The sequence below is a fragment of the Lutjanus erythropterus genome, chromosome 2, assembly GCF_056507025.1.
Source record: "Lutjanus erythropterus isolate fLutEry1 chromosome 2, fLutEry1.hap2, whole genome shotgun sequence".
Classification (NCBI taxonomy): Eukaryota; Metazoa; Chordata; class Actinopteri; order Lutjaniformes; family Lutjanidae; genus Lutjanus; species Lutjanus erythropterus.
The window spans coordinates 39,006,381-39,027,694 of NC_139318.1; the positions used below are offsets into that span (position 1 = coordinate 39,006,381).

Sequence of the window (21,314 nt, forward strand, 5' to 3'; positions counted from 1 at the left end):
TTAGCATGCTAGCCAGATGGTGCCAAAGTGATGCTAATCTCAATGTTTTATCTGCTTTTTACCATAGTAGAATGTAATTTGTGTCTTTCGCCACTTACAATATGAATATCATGTGACTGGAAAGTAAAAGATTCATGGTAATATTAGGGACTGTGAAGAAACATAACAAATAAAGCTGCAGCATTCTTACTGCATTTTAATTGCAAAATAGGTTATTAGGTACACTTTCTCATGTAATTTTAGCAGAGGTTAAGATACAGAACACTTTGGTAAATTGCTTCCTTAAAAATAGAGTTTAAAAAAATATTAATAACTGCATGTGTTTTCAGCACAGACAGTAGAGTAAATAGTGGACAGAGCTTGTGAAGCCAATGCAGAAGTGTCTTAAACCTGCAGGGGGCAAATCCACTGTTTTTTTTTTTAAAAAGAAGAAATTATATGTACTCTAATAGATCTGGCAAAATGACCCTACTTCTCTCTTGAATTATGATGTCAGTCAACAGTTTCCTAATGGTTTTGTGGTCTCAATCACTACTTCCAAGTCTTATTCAATGCAGTGTCATCTTCATTTTGTAAATTATGATCCCATGAAGTAATCTTCAGTGCGTGGCTGCCGTGTGATTCACGAGTCGTTCTCAGTGAGTCCATCCTACGCGCTTTCATCATGAAGCCCATGAGACAGAGCTGAAAAAAATATGGATCAAGATTCTGCTACAACATCGCATATTTCTTTCCTAAAATATTTTCAGAAACATATTTCAGTGTACTGTTTAGCTGTAATATGAGGTGTGTATGTGACTAGGCGGACACTTAGTAAACTCAGATCAGACAAGGCAGTGTTGATCAAATATGGATCAATTTTCTGTTGATACATTGACTGCAATACAAAAAACTTTTTGACCAGGCAGGCCGCCATTATCTCCGAGCCAAAACGAAGCACGGCCCAAGTCGTGGCATGTTCTGGTTGCAAAATAACAAGATTAACAAGAGACTCGAGCATTCAAAACGGTAGGCCGCAAACCAGTTGGTGACATGATGGTGGGTTCCTTCTTGGTTTTCAGGCAACAGTTCCATGCGAAAGTTATAGTTGAAGTTAAGCTGACACAAGTCTGCCTGTTGTCTGCTCTCCTCCTCTGGGCAGTTCTGCCAGTCTGTGACCAGCAGCCGTGCATCAACGTCCAGTAAGACTATACAGAGGAGGCTACTTTAGGTTACACTATCATGTCTAATAATTTACTAGTGTATAACTATGGTACTTTTTTTGGAAGTGTGCATACAGTGAATCCAGGTGGTAACTGATAAACAGCATCTCAGGCCAAAACAGTGCCTCCTGGAGCCTTTTAGCAGACAGAATATGAGCAGACGATATGATGTAACCATCAGATGCTTGTTTTTTGTTTGCTGTGTGAAATCGCCGGGTATGAAAACAGGCTTACTCATGAGGCTACAGCCTTGGCGCGCATCGGCTGCCCTGCTGATGAGTGCCTGGTGAATGTCAACTGAATGAGGCACTGAATGAGCTAGAGGGTAAAATGGCTTGTTTTTAATGCAGCCTCAAATGAGATACAGTATGCCTGCAAATATGATTGCAAGTTTATGCCATAACCCAGTTGAAGCTAATTGTAGCAAGATGGCAGCATTAGATTTCAGTGTTTGCCCGATGAAGGATTTAAAATTCTGCTTCTGACTTAATGAAAGATCCCACACTTTGGGGTTTGGGGGGGAAAAGTAACATCAAGTAAAGGGAAACCAGACATGTTTCTGACAAAACTCTGACAGCATGGAAAGAAGACACAAAATCAGACAGAAATTCTTTAGCATAGACTAAATGATGCACAGACTGAGACTACTGGTTCAATGTTGGGTAGAGAAATCCTTGAGGAAGCCCATGGGTTGTTTATTTTTGCCTCAGTTATCACCCCAGGGTTTAGCTCAAAGTCAGACATTTAATAATTCATCTGCTCTTTGAATTCATTTCATTCTTTTTTCTTTCAATGGGCTCCAAGCCAGCATGTTTTATTGGTGCTGTAAGCCGCTCCCAGTCAGCAAAACTGAATGGTGATTGTGGGAAGGAGAGGGAAAAGGGTCACGCAGTTTCTTTAAGAGAAAGGCCGGTTCATTTCCATCTAAACCATATGAACAAGATATAACACAAGATAAGTCTTATTCCACGAGGACAGCATACTGTCACAAAATGAAACAGGGAACGTTGTTGCCTTCTGCATGAAATATTTTTGCATGCAATCAGCTGCACAGGTTGTGATGCTGATAGCACACTGTGGGACATTAAGTGTGATGAGCAGGAAGGTGACAGAAGATAAATGAGAGAGTAATGGAGAATCATATCAAGGACTCTTGAACAATCCCCTACGGTGACCCGAGACGTGCTAAAAGACGACATGGCAAACACTTCAGAATACAGCTGATGAGTCGGACAAAATGGGAATCCTGTCTGAGAGCCGAGAACAAGCCAACTGTGCTAGTCATGTAAGTAGGGTTTAGTGCCCGGTTCCTATGTGACCATTGTCTTCTGTACCGAATAGCAACACAGATTTTATTGCCTCGTTTTGGTGCCACTTAAACGCTCGCGCTGTCAAATCTTGCCCTCTGGCACAACTTTTTTCCCATGAGCTTGTCTTAAAAAAGCAAACAAAAACCGCAATAAATCGAAAGATGGAATTGCGATACTTTCATCTATCGTGATAGTATTGAATAGTGTATCATCCGAACCCTGGAAACTACCTCAAACACTCGCCCAAAGGAAACGGTCTAAAATGTGTCTTTATTTCCAACATTAGGATATGCAACATATCTTTAAAAACTTTCTTCTTAAGTATAGGTTCAGGCTCTTTTTGGTATTGTTTTAGCACTTGTATCAGAAAAAACCCAAGCGATACCAACCCTATATGATTTTTATCATTGCATAACATTTACAAAGACCATGAAAAGCATCAGGTCATTTTTTTTTACCTACCACATCAGTATTTTTCAAGTCAAGTCTGTTTTATTAATATAGCATAAGATCATAACAGAAGTTATCTCAGGACACGTTTTATATCGAGCAGGTTTATACCAAGAGCGACTACTAAGACAAAAGTGCAGAGAAAATCTTTAGAAACCTCAAGCAGAACCAGCTTCACAGTGGGCAGACATCCACTGCAACTACCACTCATCTTTCATCAAAGTAGTGGCAACTCTAAACTATGCAAGATGCTGTTGCTTTGTGAACAGGTTTACTGGAAATGTGACTTAAAGATGGACATCACAAAGTTTGTGGTTACTCACACACACACGTCTACAAACGGTCAGAATTTGAACTGTTTTATGGTTCCCTTTAAGGAGCAATATGTAGCAACTGAAAGTGCAAAAATAAGTACAGCAGTGCAAATAGCGAGTTGGAGCCATAGACTGTACATTATATAGGTTGAAATCCTATTTAATGTACAGTCTGTGATTGAAGTGAGCTGTTTCTTCCCGCCTCCCCTCCAAGGACTCAGGAAAACTCTGCAGGCTGCAGGAGCACCATTGGAGCGCAAGACGCACGCAACATTGTAAACTGACAATGACAAAGAACAATGAGTTCTCCGCTGTAAGCCGATCAGCTGTTTCTAACTGTCAATTGTCTGTCAATGTAAAGGTAAGCCTGTTATCATGAAAACAAAAGCCCACCGCAACGAAAACACACACTCTGGACTTAAGTTGAGTGGCTGCCTGACTTACTGGATATTAATGAATTTTTACGACTCATAAACAGGCATTAACTCATTTGGCATTAATTTTAACTTTAATTAAAGTAAAATGGGAAAACTATGACACAAGTTATTCTGACCCGGCACAAAAATTTCAAGGGACAACACTGATGTCACAGAAGCAAGGATTTCAGCTTGACATGTTTCTTCAATCTCTGATGACATATCGTGGTTATTTTATCATTTATTACAGCAAATATATTACAGATATCTGCTTTAAGCAAATAACAAAAATAGGGCACAAAATTAATTAAAATTACTCAGACTTGGACCACAAGTGTCCTCACTTATCCAGATGTCCTTGTTCAAAGAATCTGAACAGAATGAGATGCCAAAAAAAAGGAGGAACTCAGTTCTTCAGAGCGTACGTGTTGATTCTGGCCATGATTTTCTTCTCACTTCACAAACAAGTACCAGGACACAGAGGGAACAGCCGCTTCTGAGCAATCCATCAAACTCCAACGCCCAAACAAGCCTCTCCACACACAAGCACGCATGCACGCCGTCGCACAGAGTCCCTAAACTCTTTCTACTAGTTCACCGAACTGCTGTGTCTGCAGGCGTTGCTGTCTTTGGGCTTGGCTCGTACGCCATTAATCCCACCCATTTATAAACGAGCGCCTAAATATACACAGCGCTTAATTAAAGTTGGGCATCCATTATTGAAGCGAATCCCAGTTTTATGGGATGAGAAGGTAATTAGTCCCTCTACACCTTAGCGCTCATCTCTGTTTCTGGGGGTTATAAATACCAGCCCTGCCGCCTCATGAAGGGTATCCTTTAAATTACATCCTCACGCTTTACGAAAGGTTAGGAGAAAGGATTTCTGGAATTACGTGACATGATGTTTAAGCACAAGGGCTATTAAGATGTTCTTCATCCAGCCGAGGAGTCGCAACCCAACGGTCATCTGATACAGACAACAACACAACAACCTTAGGTGTCTCGGACACTATGCGCACAGATCAACCAGGAGCTGGCTTCCCAAGGTCAGACTCTGCTCTGAGAGGACAAATAACCTTTCCTTGTAATCTTTGGAACGTCGCATAGGAATCACTTTGGGTAATAACAAATAATGACCCTGTCTCTACCATTGGGAAAAGAGGTATTGATTTCTTTCACCCAGCAAAGTCTGAAATTATGACCTTAGCTTTACAGGGATGGATATGTCACTGTTTGCAGAATGAAAAATCTGTTTTATGTGATGGTTCAGAAGTCCATCCCCTAAGTGCTGAAATCACCAAAGACAGAATCTATTATACTTTTAAAGCAACACATATTTTGTGCTCAAAAATGTCAGCTGGCAAAACATGTTTCCACACAACTACCACTGACTTAAATGTCGACAAAATATGACTGGAAAGGTAAAAAAAACCCACAGATCTAGAAAGAGCCCAGTAGTTTTCATTTAAAAATCCACCTCTTAATTGTTTTCTTAATTTGCTTGAGTGAACTCAACACTTCACATTGACTCACAATGTCACAATGACTTACACTGACATTAACGTTGCTTTGATTTCAGCAAAAGCTTAGTTAAATTTGAAGGGCTTTCAGGAAGTGTCAGAAACTTGCAGTTAAATCAAAATACTGCAGTACCGTGACAGACTGGGACCAAAAAACAGCCCTGGCATTTGCAGCAGACCAGTATTATTTTCAAACCCAACGCCACCCCAGTCCAAATTTTAATGCATGTCATGAATACAATACAATGTATGTTGTCAGTGATTTCACACAGTCTGATCCACCAAAACATTACAGTAAAAATACAACCTTTTAAATAGCTGCCTGCCCACTGTGGATGCTCTAAATAATGTGCCGTCACTTACTTCACTTCACAACCTTTTCAATCACATCATCAGACTCTTTATTTATTAGGAGGTTTTCTCTGTGGTTGCTTAATCATTATTGCACATTTTTAACCCTCAGTCAACTGAGCTTTCTTTGTTTCCTCTCTCTTTTTTTTTGGTCGTTTGGAGCCCTGATTTATTCTCTTTTAGCCTGGAGATGGTGACATAACATTTTATACCTTGTCAATTTCAAGTTCCCGGCCTAACTTGACTGTATGTTGCTACACTGAGGAGGGATCATGGGAATTTTCAAGAAAGGTTGTTGAAAAAAATCATTGCTACTCAGTTACACGGTTGACGCCAATAACCTTTGCCTGCACCATATGATTGTTGCTCTAAGCAGACTAAATTAGTTTGAAATCTTGCATGTAAAAATGATGTTGTATGTGTATTTTCTCTTTGTACCACTGCTCTAAGGGTAATGAATTTAACAAGTATGCTTTGCAATTTATTAAAACATATTTTTGATGTTCAACTAAAGTGAAAGAAAATCTTGTTCAGTGAAATATTACAGCCTTGTAATTCCTACTTTGTTGGCAGACCCATAGCCAACAGCAGCGGGTAATGGCTGCTGTGAATATGATGTACTAAGTCTTTCCTAAATGTAGTCCTGCCCACAATTTTAATGATTTCTTATGCGTTTTTTTTGGGTTTTTTTTTGGAAATATGATAATCGTATTAACATGTCTGGTCTTAACATCAAAGAACTGAATGTTTTGTTCTTTGATGTCATTCAGCTGAGCTCTCTTCGGTTAAACTATAACAGAGAGGAAGAAGGTCAACAGGCCAAATTCTGTTACACCGTCAGTTCTCTCCCCACTGTGTATATTTACATCTTGTTGAACGTATCCTCTGCAGACTGAGACTGAAAATGATTTGACAGTAAATTCAATAGCCTAATAAGGTTTCTGTCCATCAGCTCATTTCAGCATTTTCTCACACTGAACGTCTCATCCATAACCTTTCAGTTCAGATGTTGAATTTGAACTTTGATAATGACAGAGTGCCTCATCATAAATTATCATACAGTAATAACGCATCAATAATTACATTTACGGGCACAGAGCACCACAGCAGCTCATTCAGGTTAGGGGCTAAAATTGAGCTAACACAGAACATAATAAAGTGCCCTAGTTATGTGTACATGTTGGTACTGCATGTTCCTCATTATCAAGATAAAAGCTTGCCGGTGCAATTGTCCGGGGGATATAATATACGGTGTACATTAAAAAGAACTAAAACAAACAAAACAGAATACTCCCTGTCAATGTTAAGAGTAAAGAAAATCAAGCTTTGCTGTGAACTCCAGAAATCAGGAATTTCTGATAAATCAGTGCATTCATCATTTGAGCTAAATTGGTCAGTATGATTACAGCTCAGTGCTGCCCAAAGAGGGGCAAATGGACCAAAGTTAGCCCGCCATAGGGTTTATTTGGCCACTAGATGTTTCTTGCTAAAAAAATAAAACTAAAATTGATTTTAAAAAGCTATGTTATGAATCAATATTTTATTTTTGCGAGGTAAAAATGCTCATAAAGGGGTGCCCCACATACTAGCCAAAGCTGCAGCAGCAGTCTGGGTTCGATTCCAGCTTCTGGCTCTTTGCTGTATCTCATCTCCTCTCTATCTCCCACCTTTCCTGTCTATCTTCACTTGTCCAATAAAGTCAAAAGGCCAAAAATATGGAGGATCCATAATAAATTACTTTTCATAATCTGAGTAACACTTGAAGCCAGTCAATTAAGGGAGCTTGGGATCGCAGTACCACTTTCTGTATTAAACTGCACATTGCGATAGGTGTTTGCTTTTGGCCTGTGACCCGCCATTAAGTTTCAGTTTTCCGACCAAGGGAAAAAATGTGGGCACCCCTGCTATAGTCTCCTGTACACTGGACAAAAATCCCACCAACACCCACTAACATCTGCTTTGTCATGTCACATGTATTTATCAACCCCATTGCTTCGTTTTCATACATACGCTGACTTGGCTTGACTCGGTTTGACTTGGTACATCTTCCCCATAGACAGTGGTCAGCCCAGCAATTTACGCGCTTGTCTCAACTGAACAATGGATGAACAGTTTATTTCCTGGAAATTCTTCACAATAAAGGTCCTCGATTATGTTGTTAGTCCTAGTACACGCCAGTTCCTGGTCATGAACAGCACCATATACATTAATATCCTAATGGTAACTGCTGCATGTTAGGTGAGGTGGAGCTGAGGTCACTGGACATCAGCTTTTATCCAGGTGACATTTTGGCCCTTAGGCTTTCAACTTTAACAAACAACTTGTCAGTTTTTATAAATTTTTAACCTGGACCAGCTACCGTATATCATATCTCCTCATCACATGACCAAATACAGACTTAACACTGAACAACATCAACATGCATGTTACCTGTGTTACCTGATTGGCTGAGTCCATCACCAGTTGATTTTTGTCATTTTATTTTGCTAAGTTAATGGTCTACAGAGTGGGAGCCGCTGTTCTCTCATTCAGCAGCACAATACACTGAACCAGAAGACCAGTTAGAGAAAAACAGTAAAGTCAGAATATTACACACATGCACGTATATATCGGCCATGATACTTTAAAAAGTATTGCCAATCCATTTATGATTGCATATCTGTATATGACAAAAAACATTAAAGAAAAAAAAGTAATTGAATAGTTTTATATAGGTTGTTTAGTTTTTTTTTTAATAGTTTATGCAGATTAAGCATCTAATTTGAGCACACAGAGACTTCTGAAAACATTTTTCTCTCTTATCTCCTGCAGACAGGAGTTGAATCTTGGTTTTCCAGTGCACATCAGCAAAAGAAAAGAAAACAATAAAATGGAAAAGCAAACTCATCTACTGGCAATGGGAAGAGGGTCAGTCACTTATTTTTAGTGGGTTTAGCCGCATTTAAAAAAAACACGCTGCTACAAAGTGTGCTAATTTTGGTATAAAAACGGTATATGACAGTTGTTAGTGATGCTTCGTGCCTTTGGGCTAAATAAAGTCAACATATGTTCCTGCAGTGCACGAAGAAAAGCTAAGACTTTTCAAACTTTGCAGAGAGTGAAGGACAGTAGCTGAGGTACCCAGAGTTCAGGGTTTAGCCTTTTAAAACTAGATGATTGAATTTCTTGGCAGGGGATTCATTAAAATGATAATTCTTATTTATGAAGCCCTTTAAAAAATTAAAATACTCTCCGTGTACCGCTTCCTATTAATTAACTTTTTTTCCTCTCATTTTCATTCTTTCTCCCCCCTACTTTTTTTCTTTACTTCCCACTGAACTTGACACACTAATAGGTTATGAATAATTCTGTTTCAGTTTAGACGGCAATTAGCCACAATGCCAGAGGCCATTCTTCTTCCTCTCTTGTGGAGTGGTGATTTAAGACCCAGCTGAGTTAGGGTGCTCCGACTATCCCACGACTACATCATTCACGTCTTCCCACCCAGCGCTGAAACAAGAAACGGTTAACTGAATAAACCCCCCCCCCCCCCCCCCATTGATAAAGTCTTCCACTGACGTCAGCGTGGGGGAGCGCTCAGACAGAGGCAGGGGATTGGCCATCAAACAGAACAGAACAGAGGGTCAAGGGCTTATTTAAAGAGAAAGTCAAAAGGAAAAAAAAGGAACATGAATACCAGAGGCAGTTCTCAGAGGCACAAAATGTGATAATGGAGTAATATTGTCACACGGTGTCTCTCTCTCTGGTGTTCCACTGAAAAATTTCACCATTGCTAATTAGCCATAGGACCACATGGAGAACAGCATGTCTTTGCTGCTGAAATTGATACATCAGAGGCGAGCGAAACAGCTGTCGTTAGGGGGACTTAAATACAATAATTACAGCACAGGCTGAGCAATAGGCTACAGGCACACATCCTCCTCCAGCGACTGAAAGAGAATCAAGGTAACCGCGATAATAGCAGCTGTACAGCAGAGACAATTAGGTTTGAAGTGAATCGAAGAATGCAAAAATTCCTCAGTGGTAAATCCATGCGGTTGATAGGCAGACATGCATAGATAAGTAAGTGCTTTGTCTGAGAATGTATGCTAAACACTGGCTGTTGCAGTGGAAAGACATAATTCCCGTCAACTTAGACTTTCAGTTGGATCAATTTCTTGACCCAGCCTATTTCTGTTAGGTTCATAGTTGAGGAAAGCAATAACCTTCTAGTTATTCTGAGATCAAATTTAATCAATTGTTCTGTAGCTCAAGGCCTGTTTGTCCACAAAACTTCAAGAAAATGTGTTAATTAATTCTTGGTGCAATACAGTCATGACAGCAGGAAGAAAAAGTAGCAACTGTGGAGTTCATAATAGAGATAAGTATAATAGAGTTTTTTTTCTTTTTGCTAAATATTTATGTCTTTCTGAAAGATCTAAATGTTAAAATGGCATCAGAATGCTTAATTCATGCATGTCTCAGGGCCTCCCTGCTAACGGGGACTACTATGTTTAGTGATCTTACTGCACATCAGCAGAAATTATTCAAAATGACAGTAGCCAACTCATGTAAAGAAATGGCTCTGTGTGCTGTACAGGCTGTTTGAAAAATGAGGCAGAGCTACCCCAGCAGTGCCTAAGAAGGAGAAAGTGGGAGGAAAATTAAAGATACAACCTCCACCAGCCACAGCCTTTTCACCCTGCTGCCATCTGGCAAGAGATACAGAAGTATCCACGGCTGTTTCACCAGACTGCAGAGCAGCTTCTTTCCTGAGGCTACAGGCCTCAATTCATCCTCCACACTCCACCATGAATAAAAGTTTATTTTTATGACTTGTTATTCATTCAAGGATTGAGAAGGAGAGAGAATAAGGGATGCGGAGGACTCCATGCCTGTGTTTGCCTTAGGCCCCGAAATGACTAAATCCGCCTCTGTATCTTTTGTATTCATTAGGCGATGATGATTTATCCACTTGTTGCCTGTAGTGCGTATTGTTTTCTTCTCTGAGCTAACATCCATCCGAGTGAAGTGTCATTTTTAAAATGTTTTCACACAAAATCTCGACAGGCAGCAGAACGAGCTGACGGGTGTTATCAAATTCATACCAGGCTGGTGTGAGACAACTGATCACCGGTATTGAAACAATCAAAATAATCAAACATTTCTTTTTATGCCATCACAAGAGCGCTTGAGCTGTTCCTACTTCAGTACTACAAATGGGAGAGATGACAAAACAGATCATAGATGATGAGACACGCTGACAAACTCGAATCAAAAAGATGGTTGTGGAGATCTAACCTATCCACATTTGTCAAACCTGCAGTAACTGATGTTTTAGGCCACTTGGGCAACATTGATATATCAACATTATTACACATCCAGCAGCAGCAGGAGCAACACGATCATTCATTTGTACTTGTGTTTCTGTCTTTGATCCCTTACTCCTGAGGAAAATATGTTGATCTTAAGCTGACAAATGCTCCACTATGTTCACCAGCTAGTCTTAAACTACATCTGTCTCCTATTTGGTGCCGAGCAGGTAGTGCAGTGAGTTTCTTCGCTGAAAACAGCTGCCTGCTGGGGCCAAAAATAACACTAAGAATGAACTAAAACAGCAAAGTTGTGGCTGGACAGCTAAACAATGAGCAAAAACTTAAAGTAGCTCTGTGCTGATGGGCTCTGAGTTCATCTGAGTGTGGATGTACTCATAAATCATCCACCTGCCACCTACCCAAACACATTATCTTCTCTGATGTAGAGACCTGATCCAGGTCCCTGTAGGCTATATAACCTTTTAAATTATTTAGAGCAGCACAAGCTTTCCGGGTGATTTCCATGTGTGTGAGGTGCATTGATGTCTGAGTGTTTTCTTTAACGATTTACTTTGATGATTAGAGAGGTTTTCAGTTTTGTTTCCACATGCCACTTAAGCAACAAAACTAAAAAAAAAAAAACTATGGCTATTAGTATTAGTTAAATAATTAATGAAGTTGTGCTGCTGCGCCTCGTCTGTAACTGCGCACACAGCTTCTCACTGGGAAGACGTAGTCTATTTTCCAGCGCGGTGCCCATGATTGTAACTGTGGTCCACACATCACTATGATAAAACTCGAGAAATATAAATTAGAAATATAAATTGCTTGCTCATTCCAGATAGGCCTAGAAGAATCAGCTAATTACTAAAATTGCGACACAATAACTTTATTTGCTTTACTCAGTGCAGAATTTTTCAACCAAAAGCCCTCGTTGTTTGCTGGAAGGCAGTCAATAAAAGTGATAGCATCATGGGTTTTGAAGCATTGCCCCTGCAGCACCTCACATTAAACTTGAAACTGCACATATTTTGAGTGATCAAAACACTCTGTCCGAGCCACTGACTTTGAACAGTTTCTCTCCACTCACCCCGTGTCCCACCCCAGCACCCTGTTTTAACCAGAAACACACTGAATACTGTGAGCAAGACTTGCTGAAAGGACGGTTTCCTCGGCTTTAAAATAAAGATAAAGAGATGACGGTACTCACACATAACAGTAAGAAAAACATTCCCTGAAGCCAGGACAACCTTCTCCCTCGTTGCCCGGTCATAGATGCCCACATGGCATTCGTAAGGCCCGTTGTCTGAGATCCGTACCTCTGGGAGCCTGTAAAATATAAAAGTTACTTAATGAGTTTGCATTTTAGCAAAATAGACACAGTGATGCACAAAGTGAGATGACCATATCAATATTAGTGTTCACTGACAAAAAAAAAAAAAAAAAAAAAACAGATCACTTTACCACAACACAAAGGGTTTGTGAATCAAAATCAAACATTTAACTTCTAATACTCAATAGAGTGGATCAATGACAACATAACATTGGCAAATGATGTGTTTATTCTGATACTCGTGTAGTAACATCTGGTTTCACTGGACCGTGAATCTTCTTCTTCCACCTTAATTAAATAAGCAATAAATTATTACTCAAGATATTTTAATGACTTATCCAACAATCTTAGTGTGATCTAGAACTGTGAAGTATCTCACATGCTGAGAGTGAGATATTTCAAAATTCACGGTTAAGTTTTTGCAACTGTTCAATTGGAGCGACATGGTTGTGTTGACAGAGCACTTGTGGATGTTCTTTATTATTATCATTATACTATATATTATGTTAGATAGGTTTTACTTCTACTGGAAGTTGCAAACATCATGAGTATATGGAGAATTATCCTTATATGGATTCATAGGTAAAAGAAAAAAGTTTATGCCGTTACAAGTTTGCAAGTTTATATGCATTTTTACTAACTTCAGACTGTATTTCAGTGTTGTACTGGACATTGAAAATTTAATTGTCTGTATATGACCTATATATGCTAAAAGTGTAGTTTACTACACTTTGATTCTGTCTAAAGAAGGGGTGAACAATTAATCCAAATTTGATCTAAATCACAACATAGCCAACAGCAATTTTCAAATCACAGGAGGTCCAATATTTGTTAAAAGTGAAATGTACCGCTTTAAATAAAACGTTGGGATGTCCTGGTCTACACTTCATACTGACCTAAGAAAAGACCTTTGTTTGGGTACAGATCCCCACAAAAATCACACCACAATCATCATGTTTTTCAATGAAAATGAGAATAATTCTGTAAAAACGATCATTTCCTCTATTTGCAGATCATATTGCAATATCAAAATAATTGCAATTAGATACGTTTTCAATATCGTTCAGCCCTGCTTACTCGTAAATTATTGATATTCTTCATGAGCTCCTAGTAAACAATGATGATGAATTAATTATGATCTCATGCGGAATTAATGAAGTTCATTATCATCAATGATTTATCAATTATATCCTAATTATTGTTATCATCAGTACATATTTTTTAATGATGATAATTATTTAATAATGAGTTGCAGTGTTGTACGTGTCAAACTTCCAGTGGTCCAATAAATGACCAAACAGTTTCAGTTGTTACTGATGTTGATGACTCAACAAAGCGTTCAGTCAGCTACAATCTGTGCTTTTAGAGGATGCAGTAAAAAAGTTGTTTATTAAACATTTTTAGATGATCTAAAGCCTTTAATCTGAAGTCTAAGCAAGTAACATTCATGGAAAATTACAATTACTAAAACATTAATTACCATAACTGTGGCAGAACAAAGAATCAAAAACAAGAGCTTGTAATTTATTGTTCTCTTGTTCTGATGCAAACTGAATTCAGGCCTAAAACCTCTTTGAATACAAACTGAGCTGCATCAAACTAAAAAAATACAGAAAGGCTGGTTGAATGTTCACCAGAATTATGATCATGAATGTAAAGTCTAATACAGTATCACTGTACTGTAAATTTGCATTTTTATGGTCTGCATGCTTACACCGTGGGCTAAAAAATAAAATGTGAATGAATTCTTCCTTTTGTCATATTTCCAGTGTGAATGTATTTCAAGGTGTAAACAAAAACTAAACTGAATGTCTTTAAAGCTCCAGCTGAGTGCATTATTAATACTGTTGCTTGTCGGCGCTACTTATTCATTTATTTATTTTTAACAATGTGCCTGCTATTGGTAATTCTCCCAGAAGGCACATGTTGTCTGCTAGAGTGAACTGAGCCGCTCGGTGTGCAATATTTTTAGTTTTAGTTAAAAAGAGAAGCAATTTCAAAAAGGATGTTCTTTGTCCTAATCACCAGACCAACTAAAAATGGGTCTTGTCAGAGCAATCAATGTAAAAACACACAAATAAACACTGAAAAATGACTATAGAAAAACTACCCAAGTTCCTCATAACCAACGTAGCAAAACAAAGAAAACATAAACGTGTCCAAAATTAAAAATATTTAAAAATGGCTGGTTTTGATGAGTTCTTTTGAGAAATAATTATCAAGGAAACTGATTAACTCGGGAGTGCTTAATATTGTATTGTTCACAATAATATGGTATAATTTTTCTGTGATTAAATAAAAAAATAAATCATGATCATGGCAATACTGATGACACAAAGATGGAACAACAAGCGTGGCTGCAAATGAAATTAATGTTGCTATAGGCTAAAAAAAATTATATGTACAATAAAGAATATGCAAGAAGACTGTAACAGCAAAATAAATAATAGAGAAGCAACTGGTTGAGTGCAAGGAGCAGAAATTACTGAGGGAGCTCAACAGCTATTGTGAGAAAAATATTTTTCAGTATTTTGTGATATCGTCAGTTGTCATTGCAGAAACACCATGACTATCTATCATGATATTATTATTGCACCATATCGCCCACCTCTAACATAACTCGCTCCAAAATCTATAAAAATATAATTTCAACTTAATCACAGTAAGCAGATCTAAAGTCAAACTTTTAATACAGTACACACTTCTTACTGTCCTAATTTAAAATAAGTTTAATAAACTACTTTTGAATTTATATGATTTATAAGATAATTAAAGGTAAAGTAAGGGATTCTTGAGAAGGTTAATTGTTGAGTATCATTCCTAAGTTGTCAAATACTGACACTTTGAGTTGGTGGCTCAGACCATCTTTCTCCAGAATTGCTTGCTACACCTTCAAATATCTTTTTTTTTGTTTTCTCTTTTGGCCTACAATGTCGCAGAGCGGCAATAATCAACAATTATTCAGTCAGTGATCGCAGACGACAATTTTATGAAAGAGCTAGGGGAGCACAATCTGTATTCTGTACTTGGCTAATATGTCAACAGTGATAATCAAAGTGAGACACCACCAGTCACATTTAGCCCCTGTGATTTATTCCCACAAAACAGGAACAATTGTCCTTGCCGCCCGGGTGTTTCAAATGGGGACCTCTGTTGGAACAGCAGCAGGTCGCTCACAGCAGCCGGGCTTTAATGAGTTCAGCTGTGTGTGCGAGTGTGTGTGTGTGTGTGTGTGTGTGTGTGTGTGTGTGTGTGTGTGTGTGTGTGTACGGGTGGAGGAGAGGAGATCACTCTTTTGGAGAGCAGTCAAATCTGTGCGCCAACAAACATCTTTTCACCATATATATATTTTCTCTCCTCACTCTCAACAGCTATCTTTGAACTACCCTTGAGCAAGAAACTTTAACCTCAACTGAAAAGTTTACAGAAAAACACTGGAGTAAATTTAGCTTATTCCTATTCCTAGTATTGCCTGTGAGAAGTCTAAATCCATACATTTATTTTCCACTTCTAATGTACTTTGGTTTGTTGTATCTTTGGATTCGTGGATATTTAATCATCAATGAGTGCTTACGCTGGAGAGGAAGTGTATATTAAGAATCAGTTAAACAAGACTTTAAATTAAGCCCTACTGATGAGGCATAGACTTTCCTTTATAGCCAGGGCCGTGTCTAAGTTTTTTTTTTGACTGGGGGGCCTGAGTGGGGCACACAGGGATTGCACAAAGTATGAGCATGGATTAATTCGCCATTTCTCATATATACTTTAATTTCTAACATGACAGTGTTTACAGTTTCTTACATTTATGTATTTTCAACTACTTGCTGTATACATTTTTTCTACATGTGTTTTTGTTTAAAGGAGTAACATAAAGGGGACTACACTTATAGCATCTCAGTATACAACCCTGTGTTGTAATTAACCTTTTAAAAATGTAAAAGTATACACACTTTTCTTACATACAAAAGATAAATACTTGTCAAACGGGCAGTGTCCCCCTTCTAAAAACATCCCTGCTTATATCTACATGCATTCTGTGTTTTCTTGGTTCTCCACATTTTTTTTTAAATTGTAAATTATGTAACAAAACCTAATGACACATAAGCAGGGGTTACAACATTATTGGTCCATAGCTGTCCTGACTGACCAGGACAGATATAAATAAAAAAAAAAGTTTGGTTTTGCAATCAGTGCATCAACTTGAAGGTAGAAAATAAAGTTTTGCTGAATTAAATGCACATTTGTGTAAATTATTTCGCTGGGGGTCTCTCTCATAGTAAAATAATAACCAAAATATAGTTTTGTGACGTTGTGAAGTAGCGTGGGACCTAAAGATGTGACTGATCCAATTCAGTATCAGTCATCAGGCCCATAAATGATTCATTGGGTGATGGACTCATGTTCTCATCTAGCTTCCATAACACCAGGTGTTTTCTAGACGTTTAACGGTGTGAACTGAGAGATGAGTAACATTTTCACATGTACTCTCTGTTAACACATTGCACAAGCAAAAACAAGTTGGAACATGTATACACAGCAAGAGTGATGAAATATACTAGACATCTCACTCGTGTAATAATAAACCAGCACAAAAATAACAGTTACCAACATAAACTACTTAGAACTGAACATACACATGAGTCATGACAAATAGATCCCAAACCATCAAAAAGTAACATTTGCATTTTGGCACATAAAATAGCAAACTTAAACTCTTGGCAATGAATCATGGGAAATCATGCAAATAAGCTGCACGTTTGAATGTCACTAAGCCACAATCATACAGCATCCCACAATGGTTGAAGGGCGCCATTTCATACGTTACATTACACAAACTAAACAAGCTTTCCAGACAATGAAAACTCTGACTGGATGTACATCAACATCAACTGATGCACAACTTTTCACTCAGTTTCACTCTCATGAAATGGTGATAATAAGAAGAATAATTATAATAATTAAGAAAAAATAGCTGGAATTGTCATAGTATTGGTTTTACTAGATATTAGTATTTGATGGGAACTGACAAAAAGCGGATCAGTGCATCTTTAGTGGGATAATGGAAGTGGATCAAAATCTATCTGACATGACTCAGGCTGAAATCTTTTTTCATGGATGAGGTAAAATTTTATTCATGTTACATGAAGTCATGTTTGCCGACTTCCTTCCTCAGTCTGTCATGGCCTGTGTTTTCCCAGAAGTTGCAGCAACCAGTAACAGCTAGGAGGAAATGCATTGCATACATATAAATGACATATTTCACTGGGTTTGAACATTGTTGGAAACATCTGGGATAATGTAGGTTCACAATTCAACAAAATATATAACACGTGTCTAGCATCTTTTCATTTTAATGCAAAGATGTTACATATGATAGATTTAACCAATCTTAACCAAATGTTTGAAAAAGGTAAGTATATACGAAAAGGAGTGAGCACCTCGAGATATATAAAGTGAGGTTGTCTCCACCAGCACTTCCTCGAGGGATAAGAATAAAACAAGCAAGTCTTTTATTCACCACACTGCAAAATGATGAGAATAGCACTGTGAATCTCTCCGTGGTGGCGGGTGGGGGAGGTAATTGGCTTTGTCTTGGCTGGCTACATTATAGTAAACGCTGATGTAGCCCATTGCTTTGTTTTTTACAAACAAAGCCGTAGTTCTGTTATCCACAGTCCTGACTACTGCATTCATGGATTCAGACCAAGACAAGTGCAGAGAAAAGAGTCCAGAGATAAGATAATTCAAGCCGTGGAAGTATCGCCGGAAGAAGGGTGAGGAGGCCACAAAGAAACCCCCAACCACAGCATTTCTGAGTGGCTGTCTGCCTCTGAATTCTTTTACCGGTCTGACAGCGAGACACATCCGTCAGAATTAGACGAAGAAAAAGAGGAAAGGTTGTAGTCCTAACATTGAGACTTCTGTTAAATATTAAGACTGGCGGAATTAATTTTTCAACACCCGCTCTAATCTTTGATGTCATGCATTTCAGAGGTGCTAGTCCATTGAGAATCTGTTCACAAAAATGAAACATGTGACTTTGAAATTACTCAAGCTTCTTTTCTTTTTTTTTCTTCTTTTTTTTCAACCACTGTCTCCCATTCACTATTAATGGGTCAGCGAATGTCTGAAACCTTAATTGTACTGAAATCGCCATTCAGCTGGAATAACTGAAAGAAAAAAAAAAACTTAAGCTTTTTTGCCTCATAATTATTGCTATGATTACCCCTATAATCAGGACTAGCATTGGTTGCGCCAAACTGTTTTTAGCATGTGACCTTAGTAAACAGCAGTTTGAGAGCACATAAACAAACTATTTGGCAAAAAATTATGAGTTTTTGGGATTCTGGCAGAAAAAATTGATCCTCTTAAGTATCACTTAACATCATGATTCTTTCTTTTTTCTTACAGTTACTACTATATTAATGATATTTTCATTCTTGAATCTATTTTAATCTATGTTATATGTATAGAACGCTGTGTGCATAGAGCTCAGGTGTGAATGAGTCTAATTAGCATGTGAAAAGCAGTGAAATCTGGCCTGTCCTGTGACTTACTTCACAGATGAAACCACTGATTTTTCAAAAGCCTCTCATGATTTGTTTGTAGGTGTAATGCTACTGGCCAGCTTTGGCCACTGTGATACAGGCTTAGGTAAACTCTTCCCAAATTGTGATTGTAATTATCTGGAAAACAGCTTCACGCAGACTCACAATTCTGTCACCATTTTAATCATTCAGTTCATCTGCATCTTTTCTCAATAGGTCTTCACTTTAAAAATGCTTTTTATTATTATATATACTATTACTAAATTATACTATATATACTAAATATACTATTATGACTTTTTCTTTAAGTTTTACACAATCCAGGATCATCCACAGCCTTTACTGGTCTAAAGTTTTAACTTACTGGTTACTTTTGATTAATCCATTTGGATAATATGAGACAATCTTTTTTTTTTTTTTTAATCAGAATAACTAATTAAAAAGAAAGAAATCAAGACACATATTAAGGAGTGTTCACCAAGCACATTGTGTTTCACCTCTAGGGGGTGCCATAGATGTAAGAAGTGGATATCTAATTAAATATCTTAAGTATTGTAATCTAAATATCATAATTGGCTGCATGGATTCATACAAAAATCGTTTTGCATGATCTCGGGTCTTGACTCAGTCGAATTTTGGTAACAACTTATTAAACAACAAATCAAAAACAAATCAAAATATCTACAAATGTCAAGCTCTAAATGTCAAAAAAGTCTTCTGGACATCCTGCAGAGCTGAAATGTCTTCAGCACATCTGCTCAGTCGTGACGAAAGTTTGCCTCACTGCAACCTGGACTCAGTTCAGAAGTTCATCACTCTATATGTTTCAAAATATGCAAAACCAATAAACGTTCATGCATCCACAAGTCTTTATTTAAATACTCTGAAAATCACAGTCATTCTCTAGATGGTAAACATCGAGTGTTTCAAACGGTGCTCAGATCGATCCGTCTGCCGAAACAGTGAGCCTGCAGTGATATTTAATATCTTTCTGTAATAATTTGCACCGCATGACAAAATGTTCTTTTTTACTCTGTGTTTGATCAGACATCACACAAATATACAAAACACCTGAAACCACAGGAATGATGTGTGGTTTCTTTCAGAATTCTATCACTGACATTTTGACTTTTGTTAAGTTTGAACAGATAAAAATGCCCCGTTTTCGCACATCTGATGTAATTGCCTGAACCTGCGAGAAGGTGCATGTCGGCCATCATCTACCCAGTGGCGCAGTCTGTAAATCACCTTCTCTGGGGATCTGAAGGTCGAGGGTCGCAACCTCATTTGACCAACTCCTACGTGCCAACGATTTGACGATCACTGCAAGGCTGTGCAGAGTTTTTTTTATCAGTACTTTTTTCTTACAAGCATCCAAATGCTCACAGTTTGCTTGGACTTTTTTTTTTTTTTTTATTAATCTTGATGAACAGGAGCAGCTAAGTGAAGCAGTTTACTTCAAAAATTGTTTTATTCAGCATCTTTACATGCAGTATAGTAATAATGCTGCTGAAATAAATCTAACTGACTGATATGGCGTGGTGCAGTGCAGTGGTTAGTGCTGTCGCTTTATAGCAAGCAGGTTCTGAGTTCAAATGCATGTCCTCCTCGTGTCTGCATGGGTTCCTTCCGGGTACTTCGGCTTCCCCTACGCCGCCCAAAGACATGCAGCAAGGTTACTCAGTGACCCTAAATTGCCTGTAGGTGTGAGCATGAGTGGTTGTTTGTCTCCGTGCTTCAGCCCTGAAATGAACTGGTGACTTGTCCTGGGTGCCTCTCACCCAGTGTCAGCTGGGACAGGCTCCAGTATTATATATAACTGTATTATTGAATCACAGTAATTGAGAATCACATCACAGTGTTAAATTTGGAGATAAGAATAAAGTACACTAGCTCTGGATTTATACACAGAGCCTTTGTGCAGAGCATGTTTCCTGCTCACAGTTCACATTTCCCCAGACACTAACCTTTCTTTCTAGGTCCACAGCTCCCTCCCATTAATAGTCTTTTTCCTCACACCTCCCTCTTCTCTAATTGCTTCATGTCTCATCGTTTCTTTTGAGACAATTCATGAATCCTTTTGTCCTTTGCTTTGTTTTGAATATACAGAACTCATTAATCAGTGAGTTATAAAAAGCTGATTAGCAATGACACAAAGCAAGGTAGGTGCTGGGACAAATTACAAAAGAAAAAAAAAAAAGCTTTGCCTTTGAAAACAAAAAATAGGACCACCACAACATAGATATGGTAAATACACCACCAAGTGCCAAGTGAATAATTAAAAGAATAAACAAGCAATTTCCCGCAAACCACATTAAACACACTACAGAATCTCCCCTGTAAACCAAAAACAAAAAAAAAAAACAGCACATACACGGTGGATCGATAGCAATGGGCCCCCATGGAGGAGCAGCAAAAACAGCACACCGCAAAGAGAGATCGATTGTCCCCCAGGAGTTGCATCTGAAAGCTCTTTCCTGTTATGTAAGCCTTCCTGCAGAACTCCTCCTGCCTACAAATGCAAGCAAATGCAACTGCCTGGATGGAGAGTGAAAAAGAGCAGTCTTGACAGAGCG

The 21,314-nt window shown here is 38.2% G+C and overlaps 1 protein-coding gene across 2 annotated transcripts in view; it reads right to left on the bottom strand.

Annotated features, from left to right (window-relative positions):
* The window catches only part of igsf21a (immunoglobin superfamily, member 21a), a 290,961-nt gene that overhangs the window by 103,478 nt on the left and 166,169 nt on the right, over nucleotides 1-21,314 (bottom strand). For both annotated transcript variants that reach the window (XM_084739312.1, XM_084739319.1), the window contains exon 4: nucleotides 12,068-12,186. In XM_084739312.1, coding sequence (XP_084595438.1) covers nucleotides 12,068-12,186 — 119 coding nt within the window. The remainder of the gene's footprint in view (nucleotides 1-12,067; nucleotides 12,187-21,314) is intronic.